The following is a 20619-nucleotide window of genomic DNA, read 5'->3' on the forward strand; positions in this document are numbered from 1 at the left end:
AGTATATGAAGGTTCTTTGGAACAACTTTGGATGTCCTGGCTACTGAGTTGTGTGCTCTGTAATCCTGACTATACCAATAGATTTCCTTAACAAATTGTGTATTTATTTGGTTGTCCTCTGGTATAGGAGCTAGTGTGTAATATTCACCTGTACTAAATGTTAAATCTACTGAAGTCTGATAATATGCTGTAATTTTGTGATTGGCTAGAGATGGCTGTTACTTGTGCTTCAAAACTGATAAAGCTTGAACTTATTCTGTTCTGCAAATGAAATTTAAGTATATATTTCTTGTGCTTAATAAACTTCATGGTTTATTTCTAGTAGGTCATATATAATGTCTTTCAGAAATTTTGGAAAGCTAACCCTGTTGTCTGGGACCTCCATGGACCTGTGCCCCATACCTCCCCAAATCCTACATCTCCTACAGACCTCTTCTGTTCTGTAAAGTATGTAACAGGGCTGTAAAAAGGAAAGCAAAAGGACTAAGAGGGGCTGTAATCAAAGGGAATTATAGTTAATACAGATCATTTTGAGAGAATGTGAGGAAAGAAATGACAGTTTATGACTAAATAGAAAAGGAATGTAGAAGTGAAGGCTCTATTTCTGATCTCCATTAAATGCCAGTGTGGCATTAAAACAAATGGCATCTCTGTACTTTATGGAAAAGGCTCTGGTGGAGAGGTTTAAACTGAAAACTGGTCTGTTTTTTTTTCCAACTTGCATCTCAAGGTCTGATAAGAAAGAGTATTCTTTTTAAGCCTGGTTTCTTTTGTATTGCTAGACAGTAATGGCTAGCTGCATCATCACAAGTATTTCTTCTTTCCAGTGTGTATCAGAAGCAATGTGACTGAAAGCATCTCTTCAGATGAATTTTTCAGGCTGGTTTGAAGAATTTTGTTGTTTTTTTCTTAGATTTTTTTCTTTTTTTTTGGTTATTTCTAGTCTTTACTTCAGCTCTATGATAAGCTTATTCAAAGATGAGATTATAAATTAATTAAAAGACAGAGGGATCTTCTTACTCTTGTTACAAATAAAAATTGTATGTGACAAAACCAGGGCATCTAGAAGCTACATAAGGGATTGCAGACTAAGAAACTACACGTGGCTCCAGCAGTCAATAAGAAACTGTTTTCAACCACTGCTGTGTGATTCTTTTTGTGACTTTTTTTTTTTTTCAAAAGGCAATATGCCACCATAGTTGCTCTGATCATCCAACTGTCGTGAAACTGAGAAAATGATAGAGGAATGGGTGGTGGGAGAAAATGCGAGTTGCTGCTTGAATTGAGGACTGAGTGATGTGACTGTGGATCATCAGGTTAGACATGATGAAGAATTTTTTTCACAATGAGGGCGGTAAAATACTGGCACAGGTTGCCCAGAGAGGTGGTAGATTCCCCATCCCTGGAGGCTTTCAAGGCCAGGGTGGACAGGGCTCTGAGCAACCTGATCCAGTTGAAGATGTCTGGGCTTGTTGGAGGGAACTTGGACTAGGTGACTTTGAAGGTCCCTTCTAACCCAAACCGTTCTATTATGAGTATGAATACGGTGCAACAGCAGCAGCTACAGAATGTTTCAATATGGAAAGCTGTTCTTCTGAAAGGAACCTTAGTAAACTTTACCAGTATCCTGAACTATGAGAATATGGTAAATGGGGTCCTAAGGGTATCACTAAGTGTTATGTTTTCAGTGAAATTATGTGCTATTAATACTTGCCCAGTGTAGAGTTGACCTATGCTTACTATCTAGCCTGGAGTACACAGTATTTCTACACTGTGTTAAATAGTCCTAATTTTGAGGTATTCACAGTTTTCCCCATCCTATTCTTTGAGTCTTTAAACAGTGACGTTTTCAGTAGGTGTTTAAGCACTACAGAATGTCTGGAAATGCTGTATTTGCCTTAGTTTGAGGTTGACTGGGTGATGCTTGTACCCCTGGAAATGGGCTGTCCAGGGTGGGTATTTGGCTCTGTTGCAATGCCGACTGTGATTCCTGGGGGGGGCAACCTACGTATCACTTGTTTAAAAGCATGCATAAGCTAGCCAGCATCATGCTGGAAGGGAGGAGGAACATTGCTTGTGCCAAAGAGTGATAATTATAGAGCATGTATTAAGCACATTTAATGGATTTTGGGGATACCAAAATATGGAGCTGAGTTTCGGCATGCCAGATACTCCTACTGTGTGTTACATGTCAAAATTCCATAGACTTGCAAGGGAGATGCATAAGAAACAGGAGGGAAGGAAGGATGGACGGACGGATGGACGGACAGACAGCAGAAGCCTGCTGGCTGACCACAGGGCTGTGCTACACAAGTACAACTCCAGCTGCACCCCAAGACTGGTGTCTGGCTGAAGCAGGCTTAAAAAGAGCACACGTCTGCTTTGTCAGAGTTTGTGTACTGCATTGTGGTCCTGTTGTGCTTCTTGAATAAGCAATACTTGGTCCATACTGTATTGTTAATTAATGGTTAACAGGTTTTATGCATCTGAACAGGGACTATTGATTTTTAGGATTTTCTTGCATGTTTGCAAGAGTAAAGTGAAACTTAACTTCCCTAAAGCCAAATATGACTTTTTAGAATAAGAGACTTAAAGCAGTGCAAAATGCAAACTTAAATAGACTGGTCACAGGTCTCTTATGATGTGTGTGTGTGTGTGTATATATATATATGTATATATATATACAGTATCAGTATGTATTGAGAGCAGCTCAATTGACCTACCTTTGGAGGAAAAGGCTAGTAGGTTTATTAGAAGGAGAGGGGGAAGGGGACTTTTTGGGAAGATACGTTGCCTCAGGCTCTGCTGTGCTCTCAGTATGGGAGTGGAGCAGGTCTTAAGCTTATACCTCCTATCAGCAGTGGTGTTATCTTCCTTGGGAGAGCTTTTGTGCTCTCTTGTGGGTTAAGAGAGAATGGTCTGTACAGAATGTAGATAATAATTTCAATACAGCTTTGGAGATGTCTTTGGAGGTTTTATTTTGAAAATTGAATCAGTTTGAGAAATGGCATGGTAATGTCTTAGTGAAATTCCTAGTTTCTGCCTTGGTCCTCTTCTAAGAACACTTGCCTAATGAGTGCCAATCCTGTATATTTTAATCCAGGCTGAATGTGATTCTCTTGCTTGTTTTCCTGTCAACCTCTCCAGGATCCTTCTTGAGGGCAGCACTTCAGCTGGGAGGACTTCTTATGGAACTTCAATCTAACATACTGTTAGGCTTCAAGTTTTAGTGGGGGGGGGGGGGGGGGGCGGAAATAGACAAGTGGCAAAACTCTCTTAACTAATCACCCAAAAATCTTCATAGTGCGTGAACTGGGTAGAAACTATTTCTTTTATGACCCTCAAGCAATTAGCAGGATTGTGATAATATTAGGTATGATACACAGTAATGACAATGTGAATATACAGTTGTGTGAACTTGAAGGAACTATTAAAATAGGACTGTTACCATTATGGTTCATGATAAATTAACAGTGAAAGTGGGATTTCTAAGGATGGTTGTGCTATGCAAGGCTTTGTGTGAGGATTGCATTTGTTGCTATGAGAGTTTACGGAATCTGTCAGACTTGGGAATAGGGTCAGTGAACTAAGTATGTCATTGGTGGGAATTCTCGTGCTGTGAAAGACTTGGAGAAAGCAGCTGTCTGAGAGCACTGAAGGTCACCTGGGCATGTGTGCTGCCAGCCTCTTCACAGAATGAGTCACTGCAGCTTATCACAGGCAGTGATAAAGGGTCTCCTGCTGTGATGGGGGAAACAAGGCTGTCCTACCTAGGTAAAGATCAAAGTGTACCTACTTGAAAATTGAAATTATGCCAGAAGGTAAAAGTAATATTCATCACGTGATCAGCCTACAGCTTCTCAGGTGGGGTGGGGGGGAGTGGCGTGGGAAACCTTATATTTTGCCTTTAGAATGGGGCATCAGCAAAGCCAACCCCCCTCTCCTCCTTTGTCAGTTCCCACCCTTCCAAGTAGCAGTATACTGTTTCTAGTTTTTCACAAGCAGATGGTGAAATAACTTTAAATTCAGGTTTGGGAACTGCAAGCCAAACACTGGGGTTTCTGCACATATTGCAAGCCTGCTGCTTATTAGTACAGATTGATTGTATAAATTTCAAATGATACATGGGTTGCAGAAATTATTTTGATTATATTACACAATGAAAATATTCAAATGTTGGGGTCAGTATATGTTTTCTTGTTTGCTGATACCAAGCCAGTGCAATGCATTAGCGAGACAAAATACGGGGTGTTCAAAAAGGTGGACCCAATTTGAAATCACAGTGTCTCTCCAAGCAGGACTGCCCATGGATGAAAATCTTACCACTTGAAAGGGTGGGGCATAGAGTTTCAAATGATGACTGCTAGATGCCTGGTTAAACTGTTTGTAATTTTTTTCTGTAAATGTAACATGTTGCCATTGAAATATACTGCTTTGAAATGAGGTCTGTCTTTTTGAAACACCCTGTATGTATCGAAGAAGTACTGATCCTTTTTTCTTTGCCCATTAATGCCCTAAATAGTAACAGTCTAATTTAAAACAGAAAAAAAAAGTATTTGATATTTCAAAAGATGTGGAGAAGGGGAAGTTTCAGGAGACCTTATGAACCAAGTGTAGGGATTCAGAGCAAAACAGTTCCATAAAGCACTTTAAACCAACCCTCTTTAACTTTTTCAGGTTTGTCATTGTGTTCCTCTGGATCATCTCCTGCTGTTGTCAACGTCCCTTCTCTCTGCAGGCTCTGTCCTATTTCTTTCTCTCAGAGGTTTTTATTCTTCTGCAGTTGGTCTAAATTGTCATGGCAAGGTAGAAGGTGGTCTTTGCCTGACATCCCACTGAGCTTGGTGTGGGCATAGACATGATGGCCGGTCTCCAGTTAGTCTTTCTTGCATTCTGGCACAATGATTGCTGTCATGCTTGTTTTCTAGGTTTTGCATGCCCTTTGCATTGCATAGATGTATGTTTATTTTCGCTGTGGATTTGCAGTTAAGTCTTTGTCCTTTTCCTTTGCATGTGATGCAATTTCTGGACCTGTTTCTAAGACAAGGGTGCAACTAGTTTATGTGGTGTCAAAGCTGTGTCTTAATCTAGTGTGAGCTCATTATTCTTTGACCATAATTACTTGGTACTAAGCATGTGTGCCCAACAGCAATAACAAAACCTGAGTTTCTCTTGGTGAGTACATCTGTGTAGTGTGCTGCTTTTTGGTTTTGTGTGTGGATTTCTTTTTTTTCTTTTTGAGCAGGAGTTTGCTCAAGTCTTTGTTCACGCATGCCTTTGTTTCCTTACAGTTAGTGGTGGGGGTTGTTTGTTTGTTTTCCTTCGATTAACTTTTCCTTGATGCATAGCTTTACCTGTTTCCCCATCATCATCACTGGATAGAAATATTTAGTCATGTTGCTGGTTATTTTTCTTGTCTGATGGAAACGGGAGTACATAGTTGGTTAGCTAACCCATCAACTTCTGGGAACATCCTGCTAGCTTGTTATGAGTCAGGTTCTATTGGTTTTGTTTTCTTTGCTTACCCTTCAAGGATAAAATGTGATATTAATTAATGTGTCTCAGCTTTTTGATTTCCCTCTTAAAATGATTTTGCTATATTTTCATCAGGTGACTTGGTAGCCTTCTGCATGTCATAGGATCGCTTTCTTTTGCCCACAGTGAGCTTAACAAAATCTAATTCACAAAGGTGCAAGACTGGTTCCAAGCTTTCAGTCCTTCTGTGAATCATTCTCACAAATGTTTTTATGAACTGATAGCCAGTTTGTGATATGTGATAGTGTTCCTTTCATTTTTCTCTAAAAGTATCTCAAAGTAGGCAAAATTAGACATTTCTTTGTGCAGGAGACAGCTGACCATTGAACTGTTACTTCTATTATGAATCAGCTCTTCCTGATTTACGAATGCTTGAGTTTGAACCTTGTGTTTTATGGATGTTGTAGTCTTTTATGACAGTATAAACAGTAGTGTATTTCTTGTTGTAAAACGGGTTAAAATATTTTTCTCAGGCCTTTTTTTTTTTTTTTTTTCTGCAAAATGAGAATCAATTTAAAAATATTTTAAAGAAGGGATAGCGAAGTTGATGACAAATGTTATGATGTATTGACAAAACTTTATTTTGGGTACTTTATGTTTACCCTGATCCATTTTTTTGAAAGCAGCATGATAAGACCTACTCAAAAGGCTTTAAAAGGGGTGAAACTACCCTTTTATTTCCTTTATTTTATTGAAGATCCTGGAGGTTTTTTTCTATTTGACTTGTAGAAATAACAGAAGTTTGCTTGGTTGAAAGAGATACATAGCCATTAGCTTATTTCTAGTGTTTTCTTCAAAATAATTGAAAGCACATCTGAAATGAAAAGGAGCTCTCACCAAAGATCTGCTGATGTAAATACTGTTCAACCCAAAATAAAAGCTTTTCTGCAATTTTCTTAGTGAACTTTGGTTATTTTTGTCAATCATAAACACTGTCTAGGCTTGTTGTAGGTAAGTGCTGCATAAATAAAAGAGTAGAAACAAATCGGGATGAATTCACACTGATCTGACCTGCATTTGAGTATGTTTTGAACACAAACTACTCACTGAATCATGTTCTTTTTTTCCTATATAATGTTATGGTACTAGCCCATACTTCATAGGCTTAGTTGCATTTTTCACTTTTTATGCTCAATCTTAAACAAAATGTTACCTTATCTAAATCACACGATTCATGTGTGTGCTGGTTTCAGCTGAGATAGAGTGAATTTTCTTCCTAGTAGTTGATATAGTGCTTTACAGCTTTTCATAGTGACCTGAGAGAGCACGAAAGGTTGGGAGGGAACACAGCTGACCCCAATGGACTGGATTCCATACCATATGACATTGTGCTCAATCTATAAAGCCATGGAAAGGAAGAGGAAAGGGGGGACACACGTGTTTAGAGTGATGGTGTTTGTCTTCCCAAGTCACTGTTCCATGAGATGGAGCCCTGCTGTCCTGGAGGTGGCTGAACACCTGCCTCACAATGGGAAGCAGTGAATGAATTCCTTGTTTTGCTCTGCTTGTAGCTTTTGCTTTACTTATTAAACTGTCTGTATCTCAACCCATGAGTTTTGTCACTTTTACTCTTCCAGTGTTGTTCCCCATCCCAGCAGGGGCAGTGAGTGAGCGGCTGCGTGGTGCTTAGTTGCTGTCTGGGCTTATGCTGCAGCAAGGTGCAAGATACGAAGTGCCTGCTCTGTAGGAGTTCAGAACTTAATCTGAAAAAATGAGTTGGTTCTTACTGTTACTACCAGGCCATGGCTTAGATTGCCTTACTTCAGAAAAATCAAATCTCTTCAAGTTGGTGTTCTAGAATTAAATTGTTATAAAGTTATGTATTGTGATGTATTTCAACTATTCCTTTCTAAGCTTCTAGTCATCCCTCTGATGCTAATGTAAAAACTTTTAAACAAGATTATACTGAAGGTAAATGTTCTTGAATCCAGAATGTAATCATTAGCAGCTGCACAAGAGGTGGCCTTGAGAAGAGTCATTCAACAGTTACCTTAATCCTTCTGAAGTATTTGCTTATAATACAGACTTCAGTGTCTGAAGAGAGCTATTTCATGTCAAAAAGGATGAGAATTGTAAAGGTTTGTTTTTCTGTTTTAACAAAAAATTCACATTGATTGGTAATATTAGGGTATCTTTTGCATGGGAAGTAGTGGATATTCCTCAGAGTTTACTTATGGTTGCTAAATGGGCCTTTGTGTGTTAGTTTATCTTTCATTTACTCAAAATTAGTGAAGAGAGTCTCTACTAATGACTAGTGCAAACTAGCAATTGTGATTTTAGTTCAAGCTATACTTTATTTTTCAGTGTCTCCCATGGCCTTTAACTGTTTTGCTTCTCCGAAGACTGCGGTTGGTGCAAGTTGCAGAAGCAAGGCAGAGAGTCTAGAGTTCTCATCAACAATAATAGAACAAAATAATGAGATTATGGCAAATTCTCAATAGGTGAATAACAAGTTATTTTTCCTGTCCTTCAGGCAATTCTTATTTCTAGTGGCCTGGAGTGGAAAAGGAGGGATTTGGTTTTTAACTTTCTTTTAAACATGGTGTTTAATGGTGAGAAAAATAATTCATTTTTATGCTGGCATCAATCTGCAGTCTGAATGGTTTGAAAACTTCTGAAAGAACAACCTCTTCCTTGGATATTGTAGTTAATGTATTTAAGAATTGTCTACTGTTCTATGGAGGTTGTTAAGTTAATAAGAGTATTAGTTTGAAAGAACTGCTATAATATTGGATATTATCAGTGTTACAATGAAGGCCAGGTACAGCGTTTAGCACCCTGTATATTCCATGCACCTCACAAATGTGAGAAATTACACTACTAAATATATCAAATAAAATAGATCTAAAGGGCAGGAAAATCTAGGAACTGTAAAAACGTAATGCTTAAAATCATAATCGATGTGTAAGCTTCAAAGATTTTTGCTGAAATTAATGTATTGTATTAATTAGACTTTTCTAATGGTTTTCTTCTTCCCTAGGCACGAGCTTTAGCACCTCAAACAGCAGAAACAGATGCAATAAGATTCTTGATTGGAACGCAGTCTCTTAGATATGATAATCAGGTAATTTTTCTGTCAAATTTCAGTTGTAATTTTTTTCATTTTTTTTAACTTTGTTCTGATATGATTCCTCCTCTTTTGTCCCCCCTGTTGAATGTGAACATTAAGCGATAGTCAAAATGAAGACATCTGTTAGTAGAATATAAAGATATCAATAAGAAAAGTAGGTGAAAGAAAGCTGTGTGTATTTTCTGAAAATTAAATTACTCTTCTAAATTGTATGACTAAATCAGATTGGTTTAGTAAAGGAACTACCATATTTTTGATAATTTAAATCTATAGATTCTCCAGAGGCATTTTTAAACCGCAGAAGAGATGCAAAATAAAACACAAGTCTTTAAGCCTTGATTGCATCTAATGGGACTCCTGGTACGTGCACAGTTCTGTGTATGTCAAGCTTCATAAACTGGATCTTTCATTATTAATTTTTGGTAATCAGCTATGTCCGTTCTGATCATAAGTTTAAAAACAATTTAAACTAAAATTTGAGTGACTTTTATGGCTCAATTTCTGTTGGGCTGTTTCTTCTGTAGTTAAGAGCACAACACTCCTAATTGCACAGCAATTTTAGGTTTTGTGGCTGAAGTGCAGTAAATGCCTTCATGATGAAAGGAGCTCTCGAGGCCAGCAGGATTAGCAAGCTGTACAGAGTGTAGGTGGTGAGTGTTTGGGAGTGTGGGAGCTGCAGTAGTGGCCTCTGAGAAGATGCCAGGGGTTGCCTCTGGAAGACCTGGCTTGTTCCAGTGAGCCTTCCTCAGGACACAGCTGAGCCAGTCAGCCTGGTGGCATCTCTGTGAAAACAAAGGGGACAAAATGCTGGAGGAGCAAGCAAAGACTACGAAATAGCAGAGGTAAGAACAGAAGGTGCTCCATAGTGGAGCAGGTGTAGCAGATGTCCACTGCAGCCTGTGGAGTACCTGAGCCAGAGCTGGTGGATGTTCCTGAAGAAACCATGGCCCATGAGGACTGCACACTGGAACAGAGGAAGAGAGTGAGATGGAAAGAGCATCGGAGAGAAAATACTATGTACTGACTGCACACACCAGTGCCCCACAGCCCCCTGCACTGCTTGGAAGGGGTTAGCAGAGTCTGAAGTCAAGTTAAGCCTGGGAAAGGGGGGGAGAGAAGGTGCTGGTGTAAGGTTTGTCTTTTTCTTTCCCACTTTCCAAATGAGGCATTACATTTTTATTTTATTTAGCTATAAATTAATTTAGTGAAGTCAAGTCTGTTTGGCCCGCGACAGTGATTTGTAAACGATCTTCCTGCCTTTAACTTGATCCGTGAGCTGTCTCATTCCTATTCTTCGTATTTTTTCTCTGTCCTCTTTGCGGGGAACAAGTGGCTGGCGGTCAGAGTCTGGCTGTTAGCCAAGGCTGACACCCACCATAGAAGCTCCTAGAACGGAGTCACCTACTCTTCTGAATCTGCTCTGTAGTGGACTGTGTAAAAGTAACTCAGAACGATAGCTCTGGGGGATGTGAGCTGTTCAATTCCCAGTGAGGTTTTGAGTTTGTTACTCAATAATAATAATACTGGATGAGGCTCAAGGAAAGAAATATGCAAAGACATAAGGGGGGTGACATTTTCAGTTTCTTTACATTTCAGGTAGTATTTGCTGGACCAATAGCAAAATAAGTGGCTCAACAAACTTGGATAAAAATAAATGTAGAAAATTGTATTTTTGATTGTCCTATCTCAGATGGTCTTCACACATTTGATTAAAATGTGGTTTTCTACTCTGGTTCCTGCATTTGTTTTTTATTTTTTTTTTTACTGATTAGTTCAATTAATTAAATCCTGCTATAAAACTGTAGCTGGAGAATGGTTCTCACTTATCAGTTTATATCCAGCAGATCTTCAATAATTGAAATGTTCTGATTTAAGTAAGTTGATTGAGCATATACTACATGTTTTAGAAATAGCTGTATATACACATATTTTAACTTGATTGAGTATACTTTTCTTTTTCCAATGAATAACATTAATAATGGAAATGCAGGATGCTTCCTAGGGTATTAACAAATGTTTGGGTGTTATTGGCCTTTAGCTGTGCCTCAGGCCATCAACTCCTCTCAGCTAGTTGCTAATTCCCAAGAAGTGCCCTGGGCCTCAAGTCATTATTGCTTAATTCAGCACTAGGTTATCTGGATTTTTTAAAAAACTTTTTAGTTACCTAACTTAACTTATGAGCTGGCTTGCAACGTCTAGTGCTTGACCAAGTGCTGCACAGTGAGAGGTTTCTTATGCCGCAACATCATGTACAAAATGTTTCTTCCCTTCTGGTTGTGGACAGGTGGTGTGCAAATAAACGAGCAGTAGTTATACAGCTGGCATGGTAACTTCTGCCTTTTTGAGGTTTATTGCTCTGTGAAGCAATTTAGACATTCACAGGTGATCTGGTGAAAATATTTTGCTGGTAGTGTGGTATTTCAAAGCAAAGGATAATGTTTATAAGATTGTATATTCTGTCAGCATTTCAGATTCTAACAGATTCTAGTACTTGGCACTTGGTTCTCTTAACTTGCTGGAAATGGTTTAAGTAACTTCTTTTTGATGCAAGATCTGTGTTCTACAGAGTGTAGTTTTACAACTTTTGTCCTCAGTACTTTCAGCATTGAGAAACTGTGGCTTTTCATACTGTTGTTAGTTTGATGTACTTACTGTTTGCTTTGGAAACGTGTGTGACGTTTACATCGCTTATTATTTCCTCATCTCTCTTATTCTCAGAACTCTCCAACTTATTTTCGGTTTTGTGTTTTAGAACCTAAAATACTTATTTTCATGGGTTACCTTAGAGCATGGCATTATCTAGTCACAAAGCAGGGCACTGGACAAACTAAAACTGCTCCCCTGTCTCTGCTGCCCATGAGTACCTGATGAAAGAAAATGAGTTCTAGAGATTGTGTAATTGAAGAAAAAAAAGATAATTTGTGTTGAAAATGGTTAGTTTTAGTCTCCCTTCCTTAGTAATTTCCTTGGCAGTTAGCAATTCTTCCAGATTTTGAGGAGAACTAAGTAGTCATTTATTCTCATTCAAATCTCACTACTTTTTCCTCAATACTTAGACTTCCGTTCAGTGGGAATTTTTCCCAGTGTAATTAGAGCAGATTAATAGCTCACTTGTGTAGTTACTGGTAATAAAATAAATTACTTCTAAGAGGTGTGTTCCACAAGAGCTACAATTACATGTCATTAACCATTACGCTACAGTCACGTTGAGAAAGTTATCTGTGTTTACTTAGCTTACTCAGACTGTTTTCTATAGAAATCATCTACATTGTTCGTATGCTGTACTAACTAGCCCATGTAGCTCATTTCTACACTCTATTAAGAAAAGTTAGGAAGATCATGATTCAATAACTGAAAGATAACACCCCGTGGAACTGAAGTTTGTTCAGTTCTGTCAGACAATTATTATAGGTGAATATTTCATCCTGTAAATATGTCTTCATGGCGTCACCCTGGTACTCTATTTGGTACTAATACACTTTCATAGATAATTCTTTTGTCCTTAGTATTTGGCAAAGTCACTATTCCATATGATAAATACAATTTCGTGTATACAGATTGACATGATTAATATCATTAGCAGAAAAACATTGGGTAGCTCTTGCAGTTCTTTCTGTAAAGCTGATCTACATTTTCTGGTAGACTGTTGTTTGGTATAGCTGTGAAACATGTCATTTTTCAACTACAAGGGTATAAACGATATTCTTACATAAGAATTACACCTCATTTTTCCTAGAACTCTGTCTGGCCCTTTAATTGTTTATCTGCATGTTTCAGCAGAGTTTCCAGCTATCCATTATGTCAGCTGACGCAGAAACGTAACAGCACAGGGGAAATTGGTTATTTGTGCCTCCAAAGGGCTTCAGATGGGGTAGAGAGCATTCCCTTCACTTCTTTGCTGGGTGACCCTCTTAATGTGGTTAGCGTGGGCAGAAAACGTGTGACTGTAGTAAATGGGATTTAGATTTCTGGTTCACCTTCAGGGACTTGGGTTGAGCTGCCAAAGGAGACTCCAGCCACTCCAGTGGAAGGTTGCAGTCCCTCACTTTTGGATAGTTGTTAACAAGCAAATCTGTTTATGCCTTACATGAGAAACTGAAGTTTTTATTTTTAAATGACAACAGATCTTCACATGTTTCACACCCTTTCTCTGTTAAATACCTGATTCAGTAAATTTCAGAGATCTCCTTCTCTCTGTGATGGTAAAGCAAATTATAAGTATTTTACTGTGTAAAAATAAGAACAGGAGTTGCTCTTCTTGCCATAAGTGTGTTCAAAATGTTTTACGTTAGGGTTGTGAGTATGTTGCTATTCTTTACCTTCACGTTTGTGAAGCTTGTGAAGTAGCTGTTTAATTTGTCAACAGTTTGAGTTGTAAGTTTATTCAGAACATCAAAATGTATGTGACTAGAACAGCATAGAAGGCTGAATAGATGATGTCTTTCAATTTCTATTTTAAAAAGACAACAAAAATCAAAGGATGAGGTTAAAGTGATCTTTAATGGTGAAATGAGCAAGAGCTTTCAATATAAACAGAAGCTTTTGAATTGGGATACAGAGAATAGATCAGATGGGGGGTGTACAGAAAGCCAAAGTAAAGTCAAACAATAGATAAAGGTAAGTGATATTACTCTGGAGAGTTTTGAAAGGCAGGAGGGTCACTCTTCAAGTTGGTCAGGGAGATGGTTGTGCAGTTGGTGGGGCAGATGGATTGTGCCCCAATTACTGCATAGATTTCTAGGTTCGTGGCAACAAATGAAGTCTGAAAAACCAGCTTGCTAATAAGCTAAAGAGGTATTTATATGCCTGGGATGACAGAGTGGAAGAACAATACAGGTGATGAGAGTCCAGCATTATATTTGAAGGGGGAGCTGCTGATGACAGTGTTTGGAAGAGAAAGAAAAAGGTAACATGTAAACTCAGCCCTTAAAAAAAACAGTGTGTAATATTACCAGTTTAGTTTGAGACCTATTTAGCAGCTTATGTATTTTAAGAAAATTTTTGGTAATACTGTGTAGCTAAGATTTTTGCAGTGATTCAGTAGTTAATTTGATAGACTGAATTCAGTCATTATGATAGGATGTCTCTGGGCTCCCCTCTTCATTGTTCACCCAGCTTTGCTAATGGATTTTTAATGAGGATACGGTTCTCTAAAAATTATGGGTCTTCTACCATTTATTTGTCCACTGTTGAGCTCAGTGGAATTAGTCTCATGATTAAAGTTACTTGTGTATGTTGTGCCAGGTTAGAATCTTTCTCTATTTCTTCTATTTGAGGCAACTGTAGAAAAACAACTAAGTAAAAATAGGGAGGAAAAATTAGAGTAACACAGACCTCTTAAAACCAAAACTAACCAGCGCAAACAAAAACAAACAACAAAAAAACCCAATCCCCTACTCCTCCCCCCAAGAAAAACCCAGACAATCAAACAAACCTAGCTGTGTCTTTTAAAAATACTATCTATATATTTAAACATTGTTTATCTTTCAGTTTGATGTCTTATTTTTCCGTTTAGTATAACAAGTATTACAGATTTACATATTGGCACAGATACTTCATTGCTGAAGCGAACTCTCAAAAGTTTCTCACCATGTTCACAGTATTTGTTTTGAATGAGAGTCCTTTTCCTCTCTCTCCTTCTTTCTTTGTCAGATGTTTGAATTTGATTTGGATACAGGATTGGTGCATCTGTTTAGACTGAGGATTGTAATGTTATTTCTGTTTATTACTGTAAGAAGTGTTGAACTGCAATTTGAGTGGCTTATTTACTATTAGCTGTAAAATGAAAAATCACCTTCAAGCTTTAAGTTGCAAAATTGAGAATAAAAAACATTGTATTTCCTCAAAAGAGAGAAATTGCTTGTGTTTTTCTAGAAAATTATGTCCTGCATGAAATCAATGATATAGTAAATTGTTAGTATAACAATTAATTAAAGGAGATATCGGTTATAAAATTCTCATTAAATTGTTCTGTGCAGCCATTGTGTATAATTAAGACCCACAGGAAAACATTTGAAACCCTAATGTTCTCTTTTATTGTATTTGCAGATTCACATCATAGATTTCGATGATGAAAACAACATTATAAACAAAAACGTTCTCCTTCATCAAGTAGGTGAAATTTGGCACATTAGTACCAGCCCTGCAGATAAAGGTGTACTAGCAACCTGCTACAATAAAAGTAAGTCTGTTCTAACCGTGTTAAACTTGTTTAAGTGTTTTGATATTTTCGAATGTGCAAAGGTCGAACATCTAGCTATGTGTAAACGGTTTAAATTGGAGTTGTCAACACAGACATTTTTCAAAAAATCTGCTGTATCTTTACCTGTACATCATTTGTCTTGTATCCTTAGGTGATATTGGTTAAAAATTTACTTTTGCATTCATGTCAAGGAAAGGAGCAAAGCAGAAGTATTACTTGCCTGATTAATGCAAAGCATGGCAAATAAAATATACTCCTGTTATTTTAGGATTCATTTTTTTAAATTGTTTTATATGTTTGCTTTTGAAAGTGGAAGGTAAATGTCTTTCAAAACAGCTTTGTGCCATCATCAAGCTCCCTTTAAAATTGCAGACAACGTTTGTATATGATGTTATTTGTCATATCTTTAATGCAGATATGCCCATGGAGAACTATAAATTCTTACCTAAGTATCTCCTCAGAAGCAGCAGGAGTGTTCCTTGTGTAACCTAATGCTAAGTGCACAGCTGTTGAGGTTGAGGATCTCTGCGCATTTCCTGGGTCAGGCAGGTCTGAGGATTTTCTGTCATGAGGCTTGACAAATCCACGTGTGTCAGTTGGAGAAGGGAGTACTTTTTCTCTCTGACAAGCAAGAAATCCATGCTGTCAGTTGGAATAAATATTATTTATTCTAGCAAATATTAGCCCATTCTTTCATGGAAATACAGTCCAAGAATATAAGAATGAGGTAGTGAATCTGTGGACAGCTGTAGAGATGTGAATTCTTGCAGCTCAACCTTGTGGCTATGTTAGAGAGAAGACTCTAGGATTGCTCGGTTCTCCTAGTTCTTTGGGGTTGAAATAAAAGTGCTAAAATTTGAATTTATTTCACAGTTGTTGTGTAAATCTTTCAATTACTATAGAAGATCACTAGAGTAATAAAGAGCTTTTTCTGTTTGTGTGGGGGTTTTTTTTTATTGTTTTGAAAATCATATTGGCCTGTTTTTTTGATTTACTTTTTGCTCTCTACTTGACTTACTGGATGCAACTTCCTCACCTTGCTAGTGATCCACGAAGCAAATGAGAAGGCAGTAATTGGACCTGAAACTGTAAGGTTGTCTTAGTAATCCTCTGGCTAGTTTCAGTGGAGAATCTGAGAAAATACTCTGAAGCCTCCTTTAAAGAAAACCAAAATGGGTTTCTGAATTTCTTTCTCTCGCCTTTCTAAGTTGATTATGGTTTTTTTTGTATTTGTTTTTCTTATAGAATATTGTAATTTATAGAATAGTGTAAAACACTTAAAAGAATTTATCCCTTTTTTTTCCCCCCCTATGAAACTGAACAGCAAGGTATACGATATGGCTTATCAAGTCCAGTATTTCATGTATGTAATGTACTAGTTAATGTTACCTAATCTTAATTTATTCTACTTGTATCTATTTTTGAGCTCTGATATTGTTCTAGAAAGTAAAATGAAAACAAGTAATTTAACACTCTTTTTTCAAAAAGACCTATATTTAAGTTTTGTCTTCCTTATAGCATGTTATACCAATTCTGTATGGCAATATGCATATTAATTGAAAATCCTATTTGGAAGAGAGCTTACTGAGATTGCTAGAATTGAGCTTCTATCCGAACACTTTAAATTTCTTTGAGATTTCTGTTTTCCGTTATTAGATCTATTAATTGATATGCATGTATTCTATTTTAGCTTCTTTGTATTCTAGATTTAGTTTACCTAGTTTCTGAACATTATTGTTTCTCAACAAGCTTTATTGTTTGTACTTCGTGCATCTTCATTTAGAACCATCAGCCAAAAACTTTCTACAGAAAACAAAATCTGATCCTTAAATGATTATTGATTACTCTAAATAGCAACCTACAGAACAGAAAGCACACAGCATGGGGTTCTAATAGTAACGAATACTTAGTTTAGCAAACAACTTATTTCAAGCAGTAATGCAACCAAATTAAGCAATTGCAATACATGAAAGTATTTTAAAGGTTTCATTTGTTTTCTAACTTTAAAAAGACTCTTAACTGTTTTCCTCACTGAAGTACCAGGCAAATGAGATGATCCTGTCCAGAACAGTTGTAGATATTGTGACCATCTCATGTCTGAGCCCAATATTTCTGGTAAATCTTGACCGGTTTTGGAAATGCAAGACTGACGAAATGTTACATGTGTCTACTGTTCATAACTATCTTTTGAAGTTGCTTAAATAAATGGTAAAATGTGGCATTTAAAAGAAGTGGAATCATATACTTTGCATTTCATAGCTCATTAAACTAATGGAATAGGGTGAAGCACTCATGAAAACTTTGAAATTTCCTCTTTTATACTGGGAGAGATGTTGAGTTTTCTTCTACTTTGTCAAACTTATAGATATTTAGCAAAAGCAGGCTATGAATAAGGTCTTATTTTACTTCATGAGAAAAAGATGTAGAATGTGCAAACAGAAGAGCACTTTTTTCACTGCTCTACTGGTTTGTTTTTTGTCTAAAAGAAGAATCATAAAAACATTTAGATTGGAAAAGACCTTGAAGGTCCTCAAATCCAACTGTAACATTGCACTGCCAAGCCCACCACTAACCCATGCCCCTAAGTGCCACATCTATGTCTCTTTTAAGCCCCTTCAGGGATGGTGACTCAACCACTTCCCTGGGCAGCCTGTTCCAATGCCTGACAACCCTTTCCATGAAGAATTTTTTTCCTAATATCCAATCTAAACCTCCCCTGGTACAACTTGAGGCCATTTCCTCTTGTCCTATCACTTCTTACTTGGGAGAAGAGACCAACACCCTCCATGCTACGACCTCCTTTCATGTAGTTGTAGACAGCAATAAAGTCTTCCCTCAGCCTCCTTTTCTCCAGGCTAAACAGCCCCAGTTCCTTCAACTGCTCCTCATCAAACTGGTTCTCACCAACCTCATCGCCCTCCTCTGCACTCTCTCCAGCACCTCAATGTCTTTCCCCTGCTGAGGGGCCCAAAACTGAACACAGGATTGGAGATGCGGCCTCACCAGTGCCAGAAGAATGCCTTTCGTATAGAAAGTTTGGGAAATATCATAATGGTTGAACTGAAAGTAATACTGTGTACCTACTTTGAAGAGAGATTTTTGAGTCTTGATCAACTTTTTAAAAGCATTTTGCAGGTAATGATAGAGAAAAATATTGATTCCTGAATAATTTTTTGTTTTAGTGTTTCAGTCATTTGGACTTGCTGTTCTTCAATCTGCAGGTTAATTCTTTTTCTAGAGCTGACTTATGCAAGGTACAAGGTTTCTTGTTAAACCTACTTTCCCCAGATTTTAGCTACTCTTTGGTTTTTGTTTTGTTTTAATTGTAGATTTTAAAAATGCAATTAAAATAATCTTTCTGCAGTATCCAATTGTTATCATACCTTGTAAAATTGAGACACTCAAGCTCTTTTTTTACTTAATAACTACTTGACAGTTAATATTACTGCCTCAAAATTCAAAGACAACATGAGCAGTCTTGTTGTATGCTTTGAAATACAAGGGATCTGATATTGTTTGCTCCTCTTTTCTCTTGTCGGGATAAAACTTAGCAAAATAATGTAAAATGCAAAACTCACTAATTTCTGCTGAGTGCCAAGAGTTGCATGATGGAAGCAGATATTCTAATACAGCTGGTAACAGCAGGTTATCTGTGGGGTCAGGAATCAAATGGAAAGCTGTAAGCCTTGTGTATGTTTGAGAAGGATGCTGATATAATAATATTTGGCAGTTTTTACTGTTCTGGTTGAGAGGGGCCTTGATGTGATGGGATTATTAATAAAAAAAAATTGTAAGATCCTGTTGGATGGGGTAGTTCCTATGTTTGTGGTTTTGTTCTTTATTTTTCTTCAAAGGAAGCATTTTAGGTACTTTTAAGTATGTTGTCGAATTTTACAGATCTGAAACTTTTTTCATGAGCATGAATATGTATATATGGATTATTTTTCCCCTTATGTATATACAGCATCTGCTTCCAAAGTCGTAGTTATGAGGCTTTTTTTTTTTCCCCACCGATGAGTCATAGAGGTAGGAAACCCCCTTCAAAAGGAGTGATATTAATGTTGAAACAATCTGCCCCCCTGTCACTCTCTGGGAGATTTCCAGCTAGATTTACACACACACCCCCTCCTCGCCCTGACTTCATGGATACGTGAAGTTTTTTTACATCTCCTTGACATGTATAAATGAAAGAGGCATAAGGAGGTAGAACTTCAAATGTAGATTATTATTGGTACACCTACTGAAGAGCGAAGTAATGTGGAAAACCTGAATGTAATAGCTAAGTTTCTATATCAATGAAAATTGGTTTTCTTGTTGTCCGCTGCATCCAAGTGCTGACTTGTGATAAATTCATGTGTTTTTCCCATATGTGGTTAAACTTGCAAGTGACCAGAATTCAGTCATTATTTTGAGATGAGCTTTCATTTTGAGAAACTCTAGGTGGGATCTGGCAAAAGTACCAAATATAGCGACTTCAACAATTGGAGGCAGACTCTCCACTCTTACTTTTGGCAGACAGGTCTAATAAGAGTTACTGCCCTTTTACATAAAGCCTGACAGAGTATTTACTGGTGTATTGATTCTGCGATCTCTAAATTCTTATGCTTTCAAGAACAGTAACTTCCCTAAAGAGTAAAATAAGGTGTCTTAGATAACTTTCTTGTTCTCAAGAAGTCACAGAGAAATCTAAATCCTTGCTGAATATACAGTTTGGGAACTATGTTCTCTAAAGAATGAATAAAGGTAATTTAAATGCTGCCCTATATTATTCTAGTTCAAGATATATTGCTAGGATATTGTGATATAAAGTAGGTTCTAAAAAGAAAAAAAAAAACAACTTATTTTCTCTCAAGTCAAAACCCGGGAAAACCCATTTTCTTCTTAGCATCATAATTTACTACATTGATTTCTGATTTTGACATTAATAAAGTCTTATATTTTCATTCTGGATGGTAATATTAAGTAGAATGATACTGGTTCTAATGCTATTGGAACAAATATATCTTTGGATATTAACTGTAAATTGCATTTTTCTAGGCCATTTTGTCCTAATATAAAGACAAACCCGTGCAGTTATCTCTGCACCCCTCCTCATACACGCACATGAAAAACACTGATTTAGAAAAATTGTGTAATCACAAAGGGAAACTTATTCTTACTCAATTCGTGTCTCAATTATAATTCTCCCCTGCCACCAATGCTGGATATATGACTTACAGAATTTTGTACTATTACTGCTGAGGTTACAGGAAGATTATTTTACTATCATATGATAGGCTTACTAGCTATGTGTAGTCTTGCCTAACTTTCAACAAACGTCAGAAATTTACTGTGTTGGTGGCACAGTACTCGCCTGTACTACACATTTCTGACATACTCAGTGGTATCATATGCTAGAAATACATTAAGATTGTTCCTGTGTGACTCGCATTGCTAATAAACAAGATGTGTAGTTGGTAGATCCAGTAACTGATTGGAGGCGAGATTGTTTTTCTGCTTTTTGTCATTTGCTACCTTCACCATAAAAAAAATTACTTGTCTTATATTCAAATGGTATTCTGGATGTAGCCAAAGCATGATAAAACATTAGAAGTGATTTAGTAACAGGTAACATTTTGTAAGTTTAATTTTTGTCTCTCTGTTTTAATAAATCAATATGATTTCATAGGGGTTTTTAAACAAAGTTTATGGTGGTGGAGAGGGAGAGACCAGCGTAGCAGCTGATGAACCTAGTGACTTTATTATATTTTAGAAATGTATCTGGATCCTTCACCTCCATGGTTTAAAAATAAAGAAATAAAAATCCTTACAC

At 37.1% G+C, this 20619-nt stretch overlaps 1 protein-coding gene across 4 annotated transcripts in view; it reads left to right on the forward strand.

Moving 5' to 3' along the window:
* The window catches only part of EIPR1 (EARP complex and GARP complex interacting protein 1), a 93051-nt gene that overhangs the window by 1056 nt on the left and 71376 nt on the right, over nt 1-20619 (forward strand). For all 4 annotated transcript variants that reach the window (XM_080341316.1, XM_080341314.1, XM_080341313.1 and 1 more), the window contains exons 2-3: nt 8516-8599; nt 14654-14786. In XM_080341316.1, coding sequence (XP_080197442.1) covers nt 8516-8599; nt 14654-14786 — 217 coding nt within the window. The remainder of the gene's footprint in view (nt 1-8515; nt 8600-14653; nt 14787-20619) is intronic.

This window comes from Nesoenas mayeri, assembly GCF_963082525.1.
Source record: "Nesoenas mayeri genome assembly, chromosome: 3".
Taxonomy (NCBI): domain Eukaryota; kingdom Metazoa; phylum Chordata; class Aves; order Columbiformes; family Columbidae; genus Nesoenas; species Nesoenas mayeri.